Below are 17,484 nucleotides of genomic sequence, written 5' to 3' on the forward strand. Positions count from 1 at the left end.
TGTTTTTTGGTGCACAAAAAGTATTTTTGTTACTTTATAATATTAAGATTGAACCAGTGAACTCACATGAACTGTTTTAAATATGTTTTTAGTACTTTTATGGACATTGAGAGTTTGAATGGCTTTGCTCTCAATGCAGGCCTCACAGAGCCATCGGATTTCATCAACAATATCTTAATTTGTGTTCCGAAGATGAACGAAGGACTTATAGGTGTAGAACTACATGAGGGTGAGTAATGACATTACTTTAATTTCTGGGTGAACTAACTCTTTATTCAAAATAGATTTATAGTGTTTTGGAACCAAACTCTTCATTTTGTCCTTGTTGTTTCTCTTTACATCAGTGATTCTGCTTGTTAACAGCAGGTGTTTGAATGTTTGAAAGAATGTTTCAGGAACATCATACTATGATATTCTATCAACATTAACATAAACTGGACATTTTTATGTTCTTGGAATCAACATTCTTAGAAATCGTAGAGTTGTTAATAAAAATTAAGTTGAAGGAATGTTTCAGGAACATCATTCTAACGGAGATCAGTCAAAATGAATCCACTGCACAAAAATCACCTGCATTTATTTAATGTTGCGTGTGAATGTCCTACCCTGATTACAACAGTCTGCGGAAACGGTCACTCTCTCTTATGAAAACAATGTGGGTCATTTGGAAATCAAAGTACACACTGCAATTATCAGTGATCACAAGACTCCTTGTGTAAATCAATTCAAAATACAGACATAGAGGGATAGAGCAAAAAAGATGGAAACTTGGAAGACAAAATACAACAGAAAGAAAAGATATACAAAAATAATAAATGAAACAGCAGGGTCATTTTGTAATTGTTAAGTGTTCTTTTCTCTTTCCTGTCTGAGGCAACTGATACTTTCTCAAGTAGCACATGCAAAGAGGAAGCGATGACGGTTTAAAAAAAAAAAAAAAAAAAAAAAAAAAAACTATTTAAAGATGATTATGATAAGGAAACTTCTGTCACTGGTTTCAACTGATTATATTACATGTACTGCCACGCCAAAGTTCTCAGCTGCTGCTTTCATACTACAAGACAGTCCACATAATTATCTGCTCTCTCATTAAGGTAAGGCTTATTCATGTCTATAGGCTATTGTTTTGTCTATCTATTTATATTTCTACAACGGGCAAGGTACAGAAGAAAGTATGTTAGTATTGTTTTCTTGAAAGTAAATTGGATTTGGTGACTGTTTTTTTGAATATATGGCCAAGAGTCACATTTGTCATGCTTATGTTTGAAATGTTCTTCTTTAAGACCATTATACTTAGTATTGATACATGAGCAGAGCATCTTATCAGTCAATGTGTCTAAAACATGGTCAACACATTGTTTCAACAGGAAATCTTTCACAGAATATGACGAGTAGCATATTAACACACAAATGTGCTATAAAACTTCCTTTAACCAAAATCCTGTTCACAAAACAGTCAAGTAGATTTCCATAAAGATGCAAGAACTGCAATGATAAGCATATTTTAATTGCATAGCGACAGGTTGTGGTGTGCAGAGAGAGAGAAAAAAAAAAAGGTGTTAAAAACAACACTTGTCAGTGCTAACCATTAAAGTGACAGGCCAAAACATTTTGTAGGCAACTCACCCTTACATCATTCCAGTGCTGTGTAACACAATTTATTCATAAAACAAGAACTTTTACACTCTGTTGCACAACTGAAGATTTATTACATAAAATGAGATTGTGAGCAGGGGCTATGGACAAATTATAACAAAGAAGAATGCCACTTATTAAAATACTTTTTATTATAATTTATATTCCTTTATTTTGATATATTTTTAAGTTAGTAAGTGATGTTAAAAATTGCTCTGCAAAGTTTTGTATTGTGGATTATGGGCTGCTCAGTGCCAGAAAGGCCACTTATATAGTCTTCCTCTGAGTGTCGCATTAAGATGCTGTGTGAAGTTAGAGAAGGTATATTTTTAAAACACATCTCCGAACCCCTGCATGTGCTCTTGTGCTGCACCTGTTTTTGTTTCCTCAACTCTGCCACTCTGCCAAGTCAATGAAAAGCGTTTTGCGGCAATCGAAAAAAGGAACTGCTCTTTGTGTTGGGCAATATCACCACTACTGCAAACACAGCAAAAGACTACTTATACAGATCTTGAGAGACTTAATGTCCTTTGTTTATCTTCAGTTGATTTCATCTAAGGCTGTGGCTGGAAGTGTTTTCTTGTGTTTCTGCTCGTCTTTTTTTTTTCCTGTTCTCTTCTTTCCTTCAGTTATTCTGCTTGTTAACAGGTTTGTTAATGGCTGACATGATACTGATTTTGTGGCTCAGATAAGGTTCAGTTCTGGTTAATTTGCTCTGCTTTTGGGTGACACGTGGCATTGCTTTTGCCTGCTTGTGGTCCAGATATGAAAAATAGGATCAGACTGGCCAAGTGCCATCATTCTATGTGGTTTTGGGCCAGATCATCATGTCACGTTTGCCAGGTGTGGCCCAACGCATTGTTGCTATCTGGGATGGAACCAATGACAATCAAATAATTCACGTCATATTTCAAATATGTCAACAGTAAACATTTGGCAGCATACATTTATCTTTAGTTCGTATCCAGTTTAAAATCTGTATTTACAAGCATATTTTTCTAAATGTATTTTCCGTTTCAATCATTTCTTTGTAGGTAAAAAGGAAAGTGATCTTGTCTCTTGTCTTTATTTTAAATTTCTTTCTCTCGGTTTACTTTCTTTCCACAGCAAACAAGAGAAGCAACAATTAACTTCAAATCAAATGGCCACTTTTGTTTCTACGGAGACCCCAGTTCTTTATGGATCACCTCCATCTCCTGTCATGCCTACACCATCTTCCAAACTATCCATCTCCCATCAGATCGGGATTGCGATCCTGGTCATTGCATTTGTGTTTGGTTTTCCTGGCAACCTGTTTGTGGTGTGGTCGGTCCTGTGTCGAGTTCGTCGCCGCTCTGTCACCTGCCTGCTGATTCTGAATCTGGCTGTGGCTGATGCGCTGGTGCTCCTGAGCGCGCCACTGTTCATCAGGTTCCTCTCCCAGAGCACCTGGGAGTTTGGCACCACCCTCTGTAAAACGGTCCATTACCTGTGTTGCGTCAACATGTACTCCTCAATCTACCTTATTTGCCTGATGAGCATGGACCGCTGGCTGGCCGTCACAAAGCCGTTTCTGTCTCAGAGATTGAGGACAAAGAAAAGGCTCCTGTCTGTCATGTTGGGCATCTGGGTGATGGCTTTTCTGATGGCTTTGCCCATGCCGTTCTATCGGTGAGTCTGAGATTTTTTTTCTGGTCACACTACAACACAAATCATGCTTTGAATTAAGAAAAAACAATGTTATTGTAAATATAAAGGGTGCTGCATGTCACTCAGCACAGCAGATTCATAATAAAACACAATACTATGATAGACCCCTATTAGTCCAACACGGAAGTTGACATTCTCACTTCCAAGGTGTTAAAAACTGAAGCATGGCCAAGCGCAAGTAAGACGTTAGGCATTGCATTTGTAACAGAATCATTTTATATAAGCAGAATCTTTTTATATTCTATACAAGTGCTATGAACAGTGTTGGGGAAAGTTACTTTTGAAAGTAATGCATTACAATACTGGGTTACTCACAAAAAAATTTAATAATTGCGTTACTTGGTTTCTTTACTTCGCATTACTTTTTCTCCCCTGGGCTGGGCTCACTTGTTTGTTTTTTAAATAACAACAAAAAAAAAGTTATATTTTTGACAAATGTAAAGGCCCTAAAAGTGAAATGAATAAGTCTCAGGCTGAAGGAAATGCATATTTACGCCTGTACAGTAGAGGGCGCAGCTCAAACAAACCTTTTAGCTGTGCTGCCGTTCTGGATTAAAGAAGAATAGGATACAGGAGAAGGAAGTTCAACACTATTATTTCTAAATCGAATTTAAAGTAATTTTTGCTTGTTAGTATGGTTGAATTAGATCATTGAAGATCAGCAGACATTAGTTAATAAAGTGAGATTAGATACATAAAGTATATTTGGGTAATTTAATATATTTAATTATTACAGGTTTGCGTAAAATTCTGAGATCGCATTTGACTTTTTATTCATTTTGAGGAATACTGAATGTTTTTCTGCAAGTGAGATGAGTAAATGCATGTTCACATTTAGTCTAGAACTACAATAATCGTCATGTTCACACAGCGCACACAACACCTCTGCTCTTTATTTCTCTCAACATGGGGACAGGAGAGCTGCCAGTCAATAAATGTGAAAAAGTAACTTAGATATTTTGTTGTAAATTGAAATAGTAATGCGTTACTTTACTAGTTACTTGAAAAAGTAATCTGATTATGTAACTCAAGTTACTTTTAATGTGTTACCCCCAACACTGGCTATGAATGAATGAAATATTTAAAAAACAAAAAACACTTCAACAGTATAAAACATGTAACAGGTGGGCAAAAGTACAGTTGCAGGGATTTACTGCAAAAACTGACCCCAAAAAAGGTTTTTAATGTAGGCTACAGGGCGGCCCATACAGTCACCTCGGGCCCAACCTGTCTGGAACTTCGTTACAGTTACTGCCGAAAAAAATATTCATTGTTCTCCATTGACAAAATGCAACTGGAACACAGAAAAATAAAAATAAAACAAAAACAATTTTTTACATATTTCAAACCTTCCTCAAAAGTGCTCAAGATAAAATAGGTCACAAAATAGGTCACAGATGCACAAAATAGGTCACAGAAATGATTGCCTAGCCAATTTGAACTGCTTCCTGTATTTTAAGCATGTTTGGATGGCAGGAACAGCTCTTCTGTTGCCAAAATTGTCATGTTTACTGAAGAATTATGGGCAATTAATTCAAAGACTGTAAACCTAAAGGCATATACAGTAAATATAATTAAATATAATTAATCAGGGCAAAACTAATGACCCATACACTGTGTTGAAAATTATTATGGAAATGACATTAGTAGTAGCCTATTTCAGTACAATAAACTTTTTTTTTTTTTTTTTCTCAAAGAAAGTGTTTGTTTGTTTGATTGTTTGTTTTATTTCTCCATATCTTTTTAGATAACTGGTATCAACCTCAGACTGGTTTGTTAAATAGTTTGCCAGATCTTCTTAGGTAAATGGAAAACCTACTTAAAGAGATTGTTCCACATTTTTAAGCAAGTCACAGTTTGCGTGCAATATGGGGAGGAAGAAAGATCTTTCTGAAGATGAAAGAAATGATGCAAAGTTTAATGGTGCAAAAGAAATGTTACATTCCTCCCAGTCTAGGAGAGGTGAAGCAACATTAAAGTTAACGATATAAAGCATGAATATAAAAGCAAAACTTGGCTCCAAAATGACATGCCAAAAACACAAGACATGTACAACCACATTTGTTGGTGTAACAAAAGTGTAGGAAGTGTAAAATAACCAGTAGTGGGAAAAGCCAACAACAACAACAACAACAAAAATTTTAACTATAGGGAATTAATCTACACTTATCTCAAAGAAAGAAAAGGAAAAACAACAAAATAGTTCCCTGTCTCTTTCTCTACTTTAAACAGAATAAAACCAAACAATTTCCAAATAAAATAAAAATGGCACCCACTCCCTAGTACTTCCATGTTTGGACTATATACAATATTTACAAGAGAATCATCAGATTAACACGATTTCCATTCACGAATTCTAGTAGGCTATTTGTACAGGCTTTACATTTTTATTTCAATGTTGTAATTAGCAATTTATTTAATTTTACCTTTGAAGCAAATTTATTACGTGACAGCTTTAATTAAAGTTCCTTAAGGGTCAAGATTGTCAAGATGAAGTGATCTGCATTTCCTGCTCTGCATCAAGCCACTCCCATAATAGCTGTCGCGGTTTAAATTAATGCGTGCACGCAGCATCGAATGTATCCTGTGTGAGACTCCAGTAAAATTATAATTCAATTATTCCCACACTAATAAATCTCTCAACGAGTAAAACTGGCTGTGTCTATATTATGATAGACTACACAACATTAGATTATTATTTGCAAATTTATTTTCAATATTTTTGTCCCTGGTTCACAATGGTGAACGCTTGTAAGAAAGTAGCAGTGGCTGGGACAGACTTTAAGCATCACCGTTGCTTAAAAAGATGCCATCTAATCTTGTTTACATGAAATATGCTCCCAAGCATGTTTTAGCTTACGGTCCTGTTGTTATGACAGCAAGTCCAGGATGAGCGTTGAAGAACCGAACAATAACCCAAGATCGTGCCAAATCGTCATCAATCAAATCCAGCTACCTGAGTTAGCGGCGTACAAAGAACGGACCCCTGGAGACCAGCCAAGATTTATACACACTTCCTTTTGTTAAGGACCAATCAGCAGATGATAAGTACTCTCACCTGGCTGTACCTGCTCAGACAAAGGAGAAGAAGAAGAAGAAGGGGGAAAGAAAATGACCACCACTGCCACCCAGTGGACTAAGGACCACAAAACATACAAAAACTAAAAGAAATAAAAGATATTACATAACAGAAATAAAAACAACTAATATTGTGTGAAAACTGAAAGGAGATTATTGAACTACACTAAAAAAAAAAATGCTTTCTAGCTCAGTTTATTTACATAAAATAAGCTGAATCAACACAAATCTTTAGTTTTTTACTTAAAGATCTGCCCTCAAATGAAAAATTGAATTTATCTTGGCATTGTTAAATAACAAGAGTTCAGTACATGGAAATGACATACAGTGAGTCTCAAACTCCATTGTTTCCTCCATTTTATATAAATCTCATTTGTTTAAAAGACCTCAGAAGAACAGGCGAATCTCAACATAACACCGACTGTTACGTAACAGTCGGGGTGTACGCCCCCAATATTTGCATATGCCAGCCCACGTTTCCAACATTATAAAAGGCTTTAGACAAGGGCAGCCAGTATTAACGTCTGGATCTGTGCACAACCAAATCATCAGACTAGGTAAGCAAGCAAGAACAATAGTGAAAAATGGCAGATGGAGCAATAATAACTGACATGATCCATGATAACATGATATTTTTAGTGATATTTGTAATATTTGTCTTTCTAAATGTTTCGTTAGCATGTTGCTAATGTACTGTTAAATGTGGTTAAAGTTAACATCGGTTATTACTGTATTCACAGAGACAAGAGAGCCGTCGCTATTTTCATTTTTAAACACTTGCAGTCTGTATAATGCATAAACACAACTTCATTCTTTATAAATCTCTCCAACAGAGTAGTATTAGCCGTTAGCCATGGAGCACTATCAAACTCATTCAAAATCAGAAGTAAACAATATAACAGTATACAATACTCACATAATCCGACGCATGCATGACGAACACTTTGTAAAGATCCATTTTGAGGGTTATATTAGCTGTGTGAACTTTGTTAAGGCACTGTTCAAGGCAAGCGCGAGCTCTGTGGGCGTGGACCACGGGATTTAAAGGGGCCACAGCATAAAATCGGCGCGTTTATAATGATGCCCCAAAATAGGCAGTTAAAAAAATTTATAAAAAAGAATTTATGGGGTATTTTGATCTGAAACTTCACAGACACATTCAGGGGACACCTTAGACTTATATTACATCTTTTAAAACATAATCTAGGGCACCTTTAATTGAAATTTTCACTCAATTGTATTATGTTAAATGAAATTAAATTTACAAAATGTTAGGTTAACCTAAACCATTTGTGTTGGGACTACATGAATAATTTATGTTGCATTGATTGAAACTGGGCAGTGGAGTTCCCAGCATGCTTTGTGTATGGATAGATCGGGACAGTAAATGTTGAAATTAAATGCTGTTTATGGTTTGTTTTTTTTAGTAAAGGGAAATACCTTTTAAAGTTTGATGTCCAGTTATATTTGACATAGCGATCTAACATACACAGAGTTTGTTATGTCGATTTTTTTGAGGTTATGCTGAAGTGTAGACCTTGTGGTTAGGCTGTGGGTGGCTACATGAAATATCTATGTTGTTCTCAACAAGCTTTAACTGTTCTAAAGCCAGTGATGTAGTAGTGTAGCCAGTAGTGTTGTTTTAGTTTAGTTTTTATAGAAATATAAAAAAATTAGTTTGAGGGCCAGCACATAATTTATGGTCATCAGCTTTAGCCCTCTCAACGGTTATGGAGTGTGTGTACAACAGCTACTCACAACCTAAGCACAAGCGCACATCTTCACCACGATGGTAACAAAAACAAAACAAAACAAAACAAAAAATGTATATGCTAAAACTCTTTTAAATGTTCAAAATAACTAAACGTTAAACACTTAAACACTAACAGGTCTTTCCATTTCCTTAAAAGCACAGAAAACTTGAGCAACTCTGCACAAGGGCACCAATCTGAATTGCAATAGCACTGGTTGGATCAACAAGAATGAATTATGTTCAGGAAACATTCACAGAATACGTCAAATGAAACTGGTGTGATCTCATTCAATTAGGATGAATTTTACTCATCAGTACAATTAACCTAGCTTAAGTTCAAATAAATCAGTTCAACTGTGTGAAAATATCAATATCATAATTGAATTAAGTTAGACCAACAAGTTATTTTTTTGAGTGTATCATAAGATTTGAGTAATTTACAGCACAAGAGAACTTGGTCAGATAAAGGCTTATCAAGGAAAGTTTCTGTCAAAAAAACTAATTGTAATAAAAGGACAGCTATAAAAAAACGTCACTTTTGATCAGCAAACAGGTATTTGAAGCTGCTGGTGTTCTTGAGGTTCTTGAGACTCCAGAGACACCAGCAGCTTCAAATACCTGTTTGCTGCTCAACAGAGGCTTTTTTATAGCGGTCCTTTTAAAACAATTAACTTGTTTGACAGAAACTTTCATTAATAAGTCTTTATCTGACCAAGTTCTGCTGTGCTCTAAATCCTCCAAATCTTATGCTAGTTTGATAATCTCCTTTTAGTTTTCACACAATAGTTGTTTTCATACCTTTTGCATCATAACATTGCACCATTTCATGCTTTTCATCTTCTTCCTCCCAATATTGCATGAGAACCAAGTTACTCAATCAAAACTCACTTTCTGACATGCTTTCTTCAGCTGTCCAGTTAGTCCAACAGTATACTGAACCGAGAATAGTCTTTCGGGCATGTCCGATATACTGAGAAATATCTGCAGAGGGTTTAATCTTTAATATCAGTTTATAAATATTGTAATTAAAATCGTCTCCTCTGACTTCTCTCTCTCTCTCTCTGTCTCTCTTTAAATGTTAATTTCTTTCATCATGCTTTTTATTTGTATCTTCTTTGCACTAACAGTTCCTCGCTGATGGTCCGTCCAAATGTGTATATATGTATGCCATACCACTGGAAAGACAGCGCTCATGAAATCTTTCAGTACCTGTGGGAGACTGTGCTGGGTTTCCTGCTGCCCTTCACCTTCATCCTGTTCTGCTATATCTCTGTGATCTGTCGGCTGCGTAGCGCCATGTTCCAGCGCAAAGGAAGAGGAAACTTCCTCATTCTCCTCATCATCGCTGCTTTTACCCTCTTCTGGCTGCCGTATCACCTAATCAACATTCTGCAGGTGAGTAACACCTCACCAGGGCCGGATTAAGGTGGTCAGGGGCCCCTAGGCTGCTCTTTGTGTGAATCACCTTGTATTGTTGTTAAAATAGTGCATATTTGCATATATGAAAAATAATTTGAAGCATATTGTATGTTTTATACTAAGGGTGTAACAGTTCAAATTACTCACTGTTTGTTTGTATCACGGTTTTAGGGTCACTGTTTCGGTACGGTTCGGTATGTGCTATTTTCAGGGAAAAAATGACTACTGTCAAATAAAAATAAATAACATTTGAACAAATAATCAAACTACAAGCAACAACACTAATAAATACAATAGAGCAAAGATACAAATAAAGTAAACAGTGCTTTTCAGGGGGTTTTTTTTCAGGTAGGTCTAACATTAGTTTTCAGAAACAGAATAAGGTAATCAAATGTAAAATAACATTGCATATTGGACTATATAAATTAAATATTGATTGTTATTAAAGTTACAAAAATTATTCAATCAAGAGCAGTGATTGATTTCCTTGTCTTTTGTTGTTTGATTAAAATTAAAAACACAGACCGCAGGAACATTAGGCTGCTGTCACTTTAAGGCATAATGTACTGATCCAACACACTGATACTGTACACATGCGTTGTCCTTCTCGACTGTTTACGTTCACTTAAGTCTTAAGACATTACCAACTATGTCTGCAATACTCACCAAGACAGGCATGTTGACATAATTTTTGTGTCAATTTGTCTGTTCATATATTCAATATTTGAGGTTTCATTCCTGTCTACTTCCTCTTGAATGTGTGTCGTGGCGCTTTCGTGAATGCACTCGGATTTCATCAAAAATATCTTAATTTTTGTTCCGAAGATGAACGGGTGTGGAACGACATGAGGACAAGTAATTAATGACATAATAATTTTCATTTTTGGGTGAACTTACTCTTTAAGGAAGTGTCGCATCATTTTACTGGATTCAGCCTCATGAATTATATCCTTCAGTATATCCTACAGCTCTCTCACATATGAATTATATCCTTCAGTATATCCTACAGCTCTCTCACATATGAATTATATCCTTCAGTATATCCTACAGCTCTCTCACATATGAATTATATCCTTCAGTATATATTGTTCAGTCTTCACGTGTTTTTAAATCCTTTTCAACAGTTGGATTTCAGCTATGTTTTCATCTGGAAGATTCCTGTCAGATAGACATTTAGAAAATATCTTTAAGCTCTTTTAATTTGGAATGTATGTAAAACTTAAAAATGTTCATCAGATGTTTGTACAACAGATGTTTTCCAGATGAAGCACTCTTTAAAAGACTTCTTGGAGACGTGTGCTTCCTGGGTTAATTTTGCCTGTTGTCCACAAATACGCTTGACTTGATGATTGGCTTGAAAGGTCACCTATAGTGATTTATTAAATAGTTATGTAGGAGGCAAATGATTTAGAAAGGCGATTGTGAATATATTTGTGAGGTCAGTTTACTAATGAGATGAGTTTTTGAGCTTTCAGCTCACTTCATAAAAGAAAATAAGACTTTTTTTTTTTTTTTTTTTTTTTTTTTTTTTATTACATTAAATGCATTTGCATTATTCAAATTAGTGTTTAAATTGTTAAAGACTGCATTTGCTTTGATCACTTTTAATACATTATTAAGGAGGCTCAGCCTACCTTGCATTTCTGACAGACCGCCAATGTTTTTTTTTTTTTTTTAAGTATATACAAGAAGATTAAATTTTTTTCACATTCTATGTCCCATTTCTTTTCTTGTTGGTCTGTTCTCACAGGTGATTGGTCTGATGCAGAACTCCACTTCTGTTTTAAAAGTGGCAAAAGTGGCCCGTCCCAACGTGACGGCGTTTGCATTCATGAGCAGCAGTGTAAACCCCGTCCTGTATGTGTTTGCTGGCAGTTCTCACATCCGTCAAGCTGGTCTGGGCTTCATGGCCAAACTCTTTGAAGGAACCAACTCGGAGTCAGGCTCCACCCGCACCAGGTCCAGCCGTGGATCTAATGCAGAGAGCTCTGTTTTTACCAAGCTGTCTGTCAAGCTGGGTCGTAAAGGGGACGGAGCAGGAGCTGACCCCCATGAGGAGACCATGGCAGACTTGAACAACAGAGATGAGATGAAGACTCTGACCACCCTGCATTAAAGTGCTCACATCATGCTTTCATTCCCCTGAAGTCCATTTATAATGTTAGATCAGGTTGTTGGACTCCCGTTATCCCACTGAAATAATAACATCATCTTCTGCTGCTGCTGTTTCAGAATAAACGTATCTTTATTTCCTCTGTCTAAATACTTGATTGTGATTGGCTGGAATGCGGACATTAAAACATTCCCAGATAGCAAGCAACCATCGAAACAACGTCAAATCAATGTCAGTGTGTCAATGATTACTGCATTGAATCAACATCACTTTTGCACCTGCAATTAATGTTGAAAAAAATCAATGGTAATGGCATTGAATCAATGTTACAATGTGATGTTGGTTCAACATAATGCTTGCACTCTCAGAAAATGAAACACAACAACTACAACTGACTTAAAGCCACAGAGCCTGAAATCAACTGTAAATAAAAGACACAAAATCTCTCAAGATCTCAGCAGAAGTTCTTTTTGAGACTTAACAGAGGTTTAGGTGTTGATGTTTTATTGAAAATGTTGTGTCAACGTTGTGGTGATCAGTGTTCCCTTTAGTTGGGCAGTTTGACTCTTGGCTTTTTATGTGAGTTTGTGGTCTTTGTACCAGCATTTACCCAACACATAATTTGTTGCAAAGACAGCCAGAAACAAAGATGATCAGGTGATATAGTTTTCAGCATCATAAAGTAGAATAAGTCATTATTCTCATCACTGCACCATAGTATAAAACTCACGGCTCCCAGCATGCATTGCGGCATGAAACAATGCACCATTGTTGATATTCATATGCCGATTCTTTAATGTCTGCGTGCCTAAAAAAAAAAACCCTTACAAGGTCAGACATTCTTCATTTTGATTTTTAAATACATTATTTAAAAATCAAAATTAAGAATGTCTGATCTTTTGAAAAAAAAATATTGTCAGTGAATATGATCTATTAACAACAAATAACCACTTTTGGTCAGGAATAAGATTATTCTACGTTATGATGCTGAAAACTGTATTATCTGATCATCTTTGTTTCCGGGTTTCTTTGCAACAAATTATGTCTTTTGGTGACCACAGTTACAAAGACCACAAACTCACATAACAAGCCAAGAGTTAACCTGCCCAACTAAAGGAGACACTGATCAACACATCAACATCTAAACCTCTGTTAATTCTCAAAAATATAGACGAATGACAAAGTAAATCTGGTTAGTAATAAGTGAAGCTGGTAATGCTGTTTGTGGAGCTGTTTAATCCTCCTCTGCTGAGATCTTCAGATATTTATTGTCTTCTTTTATCTTCAGGCTGTGTGGCTTTAAGTCAGTTGTAGTTTCATTTTCTGACAGTGCAAGCATGATGTTAAACCAACATCACATTGTAACATTGATTCAACGCCATTACCATTGATTTTTGGATAATTTTTTCAACATTAATTGTGGGTGCAAATGTGATGTTGATTCAATGCAATTAGAGGTGGACTGTTTGTAAGTTTGTTCAGCCGATACCAACAACAAACATCTAACCAATCAGCATCAGGGGGCGTATGATGGTCGAGGAGAGAGAACAAGCAAGAGGGAGATTTGAAAATAAAATAAAAAACTGCAGAAAGAGAAATGTGACCCAATACAAAAGAATATCACTGGAATGAAGGTTTATGCCCGGGAAAACCGCTTTAGGACCCGCGTTTATATTAGAAAATCTTTCCAGTGCTGGAGAGAGCTAAGTGGGAAGGCCTGAAAACAGACGCGGAGGCTGCTTTGATGCCGCTCATGTGAGTACACTGGGTTTTGATTGTCTAGAGCTGCTGTGCTGTTTGCAACTAACAACGAACACTTTGTATTTACTCTAGTGTACTGGGCTTTCATTTTTTTGTGCTTCCTTGTCGTTCGTTCATCAACTGCGCTTTATTTTTCATGAAGCATTTTGTTGCGTGTCAGCAGTGATAAATAGACATCCACTCACATTGCGTGTGTAACAGCAGCCAGATAGTGAGAGTTGAGCTGGTAAACCACTGCAAACTGATGACTGTTAGAGAATGCAGTGCTTAGCGTCAAGCCTTGCATGCCAGCAGCGATCGGGCAGGGGTTTGAGACCAACTTGGAGCAGGGTGGTTAGGATTGGAATGTGAGTTTTAGAGGCGGAGCAATGAAGAGAGGGGTGGGTTTGTTTGAGTTGATTTCAAATATCAACAATGTCCAACAGCGTAGTTCAAATACTACTTACAGCACCTTTAACATTGACATTGATTTAATGTTGTTTCGATGGTTGGTTTGCTATTGTTACATTTTTTTAAATTTGTCTTTTTTTGTGAAAATGTTTTCTTAATGCTCCTGCTGTTTACTGTCTGTTTTTTGTTTGTTTATAAAACATGAATATATTTGCATGTAAATGCATCCTCATCATTAGCTTGCTTATGTCCACACCACATTTAGGCTATGTCCAGACTGTCAGTCCAAATCTGTTTTTTGTGCATATCTGATTGAAATCCGATCAGATTTAGAAAGTGTGAACCCGATAAAAGAGAGAAGTAGCAACATACAGAGATCCTTAAAACACAAATGAGGAATTAAAACAAACAAACAAACAAACAAAAAAACTCACATCAGTTCAGTTAGCCTACACGAAGTTTAATGTATAGGCTATATAATGATGCCCTTTGACCCCTCACAAAATTCAAATAATTCTGAATTTAGTACACAAAAATATAGAAATAGTTTGTAAAAGCAAACAGTGATTCTAGCCGTTGAGGCTCTTAAATTGGAGCAAAGCAAACAGACCCACAGGAATCACACTGATGAATCAGGAAAACAGACCCTCAAAAGAATAATTTAGAAAATGTACACCTCATTAATATTTAACTGATGAATATGTATATGAACTATTTAAACAAACACAAGAGCAGAAGATTTTCGTCTTTTTAACCCTCAAGTAGTGATGGGAGAATTCTTTTTGAAACTTTGAATCAATTGAACCAATTGACCCTTCGCAAAATGATTCGCTGTTTCGAAACACTCGAAACGCCACACTCTAGTGACTCCTGCTGGTCAGAACACTGTAAATGCAACAAAGACATGCATAAATATCTTTTACAATTAGCCTACAGCTTACGATTTACCAATTACAAATGCTTTATTGACAGTGTCATCTGTTAAATGCAATTAACTAATCATCTAATATCATTAAATATAAAGATACTTTATAATATATTTCATTTTATTCAATTGTAGGGCTTTTTTATGGAGAGCTTGGTAAATCAGGCCAGTGAAATACTTTTAAGTACAACTCTTCCTTTTTATTATACAAATGTGCCATTAAAATGACTAGAAATGTATAAAACTGATGCGGGATCAGGTAAAGCCATACAGACACAATGGGTTCACAGAGATCATAGTCAAAAGACTCTGGCGGGTCTATCGTACTTTTACGTGAGAGAAGGGGTACGTCGCCACCACAGACGCGTGACATCAACGTCGTTGAGAAGTACGTCGCCTAATCTTACTCTCAGGTTTTGTTTTGTTTTTCTAGCTATTCTTTTCTTTGTTTTGTTTCTTATCAACCATTGTTAACTTTTTTATTTTTATTTTACTTTCCTGTGTTCTGTTGACATTAAATATATTCTTGATACATATTGTGTAGCTATTGTATACAAAGTTGTACAAAGATGTTATTAATGCCATACAAGCATAATAATAATAATAATAATACTAATAATATATATATATATATAGGCCTATATATATATATATATATATATATATATATATATAAAATATTCACTCACTTTCTTCTAGAGATTAAGGATGTGCAAAATTATACACCATCAGAGTTGCAATTTTATTTCACCATATTTAAAGATGAACACAAATTAAAAGATGAACTTAAACTTTAAAGATGAACACACAAATTCAGTAATTATAATCTATAAACATAATATTCTGGAATGTCATTCTGTGCTTTTACTTTTGATGTCTTTAGGAAAACAGTGACTCAGACTATCAAACTGAATGCACTAACTTAATTATTACTAAAAAGAAACAGGAAAGAAGACTTTACTTTTTACTTACCTTTTGTCATTTGCAAAATTTTCCTTCACCTGAATGACTGTTCTGTGTTTTGTTGTTTGTCTTGTAGCCTAAGTGCTGATTTTGGAAGGCTATCATTACAAACGTTTACTATGAAGACTTGAAAAAATACAAAATAGACACTCAGTGTTGTTAAACAATATTTAATATTCCAACATGAATAACAAAAATACAAGAACAAATATTAAACCCACCAGTGATTGATTTGATTTGATATTTTCAAATCAATAGCCTACTCTCAGATTTATTGAAATCACCGCCTGTTAAATAAAACATTAAGAAATTAAAAATAAATTAATTAATGAATAAGCCTTAGCAGCATGATTTCAGTAGCCTAAATGAGGCTTTGTTAGATCTAGTCCTTTATGAGCGGTGAATCGTGACGTCGCCGTGACGTCCCCGCCGGTCTGTCGTCTGCCGTCCCTGGCTGCGTTCCACTCTAGTTTTAGACACGCACTCGCGAACTTCCCTACACACTTCCCCTCGGTGGAATCCCTGCCGCCATTTTGAAGTGCGTTCCACTTCGTGAAGTGGACGAGGGAAGTTTACATGGACAGACCCTCGCTCCCTCGATTTTAACCGAGGGAGCGAGTCTACTTCACATGTACACTTCAGGCAGCTCCATAACCCACAATGCAACACAATTATGACGTCACCGCATATCGCGTTTAATTTACCCTACCACAAACAATTCTATGATATATTAATTATTTTTTTAAACATTTAAAACACACATATATGCATATAGAATGCTGAATTAAACAAATCTGTAAGGGGAAAAAATAAATAATAAATCAGCTCCATTGCAGATTCCAAGTGATCAAGGGCTTAGGACGTTCCAGTTCAGCCCATTGCAAAGGTTCCGCCAGAAGTGGGCACTTGTGCAACGTAAGCAATGACGTACATCCGAGTCAACGAGACCGAGGGAAGTTAGCGAGGGAAGGGCATTTAAAAACCGAACTGGAACGCAGCCCCTATCAATCGCTCATAAAGGACTAGATCTAACAAAGCATGTGACTTTGATACACATTCCGAATCAGCTGGTTTGAAACAAATTCACAAAGGTTTCAAAAGCTTTACAAAGCCGTGTTTTGAAAGTGACCATCACTACTCTCAGGTACAACGGCCTACTGAGGCTAAAATAATTAGCTATGTGTAAAATTGATACAAAGTGATAAATGAGAATGAAGTTAAAGGAAGTGAACACAACAAGCATTTGTTGTCTTACATGAAAGGTAGGCTATGTGTATCCTTTCACATCCTTTAATTTCTGCAGATGAATTTGAAGGAGTAGTTCACCCAAAAATGAAAATTCTGTCATTAATTACTCACCCTCACGTCGTTCCACACCCGTAAGACCTTCGTTCAAAAAAGACTTTATTCAATAACATCTAGTGATGGGCGATTTAAAAACACTGCTTCAGGAAGCTTTATGAATCTTTTGTTTTGAATCAGTGGAGTGCGTATCAAACTGCCAAAGTCACGCCCCCCAGTGGTGAACCATTGAAATTTCGAAACACTAACAAAGCCTTGTTTACTGAAATCACGTGACTTTGTCAGTTTGATACACACTCTGAACCACTGATTCGAAACAAAAGATTTGTAAAGCTTCAAAGCTTCATGAAGCAGTGTTTTGAAATCGCCATCACTAGATATTGTTGAATTAAGTCATTTCTTTTTTTTGCTGTCACTTCATAACATAAGTCATTATTATTATTATTATTATTATTT

At 35.9% G+C, this 17,484-nt stretch overlaps 1 protein-coding gene across 1 annotated transcript; it reads left to right on the forward strand.

The window, feature by feature from the left end:
* The first annotated feature begins 929 nt into the window (after positions 1–929).
* ltb4r (leukotriene B4 receptor) lies at positions 930–11,837 on the forward strand. The gene is made up of 4 exons (XM_048185391.1): positions 930–1,094; positions 2,743–3,285; positions 9,283–9,550; positions 11,325–11,837. Exons 2-4 carry the CDS (start codon positions 2,777–2,779, stop codon positions 11,688–11,690), a joined length of 1,143 nt encoding a protein of 380 aa, XP_048041348.1. The 5' UTR covers positions 930–1,094; positions 2,743–2,776; the 3' UTR covers positions 11,691–11,837.
* The last annotated feature ends 5,647 nt before the right edge of the window (positions 11,838–17,484 follow it).

Source organism: Megalobrama amblycephala, linkage group LG3 (genome assembly GCF_018812025.1).
Source record: "Megalobrama amblycephala isolate DHTTF-2021 linkage group LG3, ASM1881202v1, whole genome shotgun sequence".
NCBI classification, from domain to species: Eukaryota; Metazoa; Chordata; class Actinopteri; order Cypriniformes; family Xenocyprididae; genus Megalobrama; species Megalobrama amblycephala.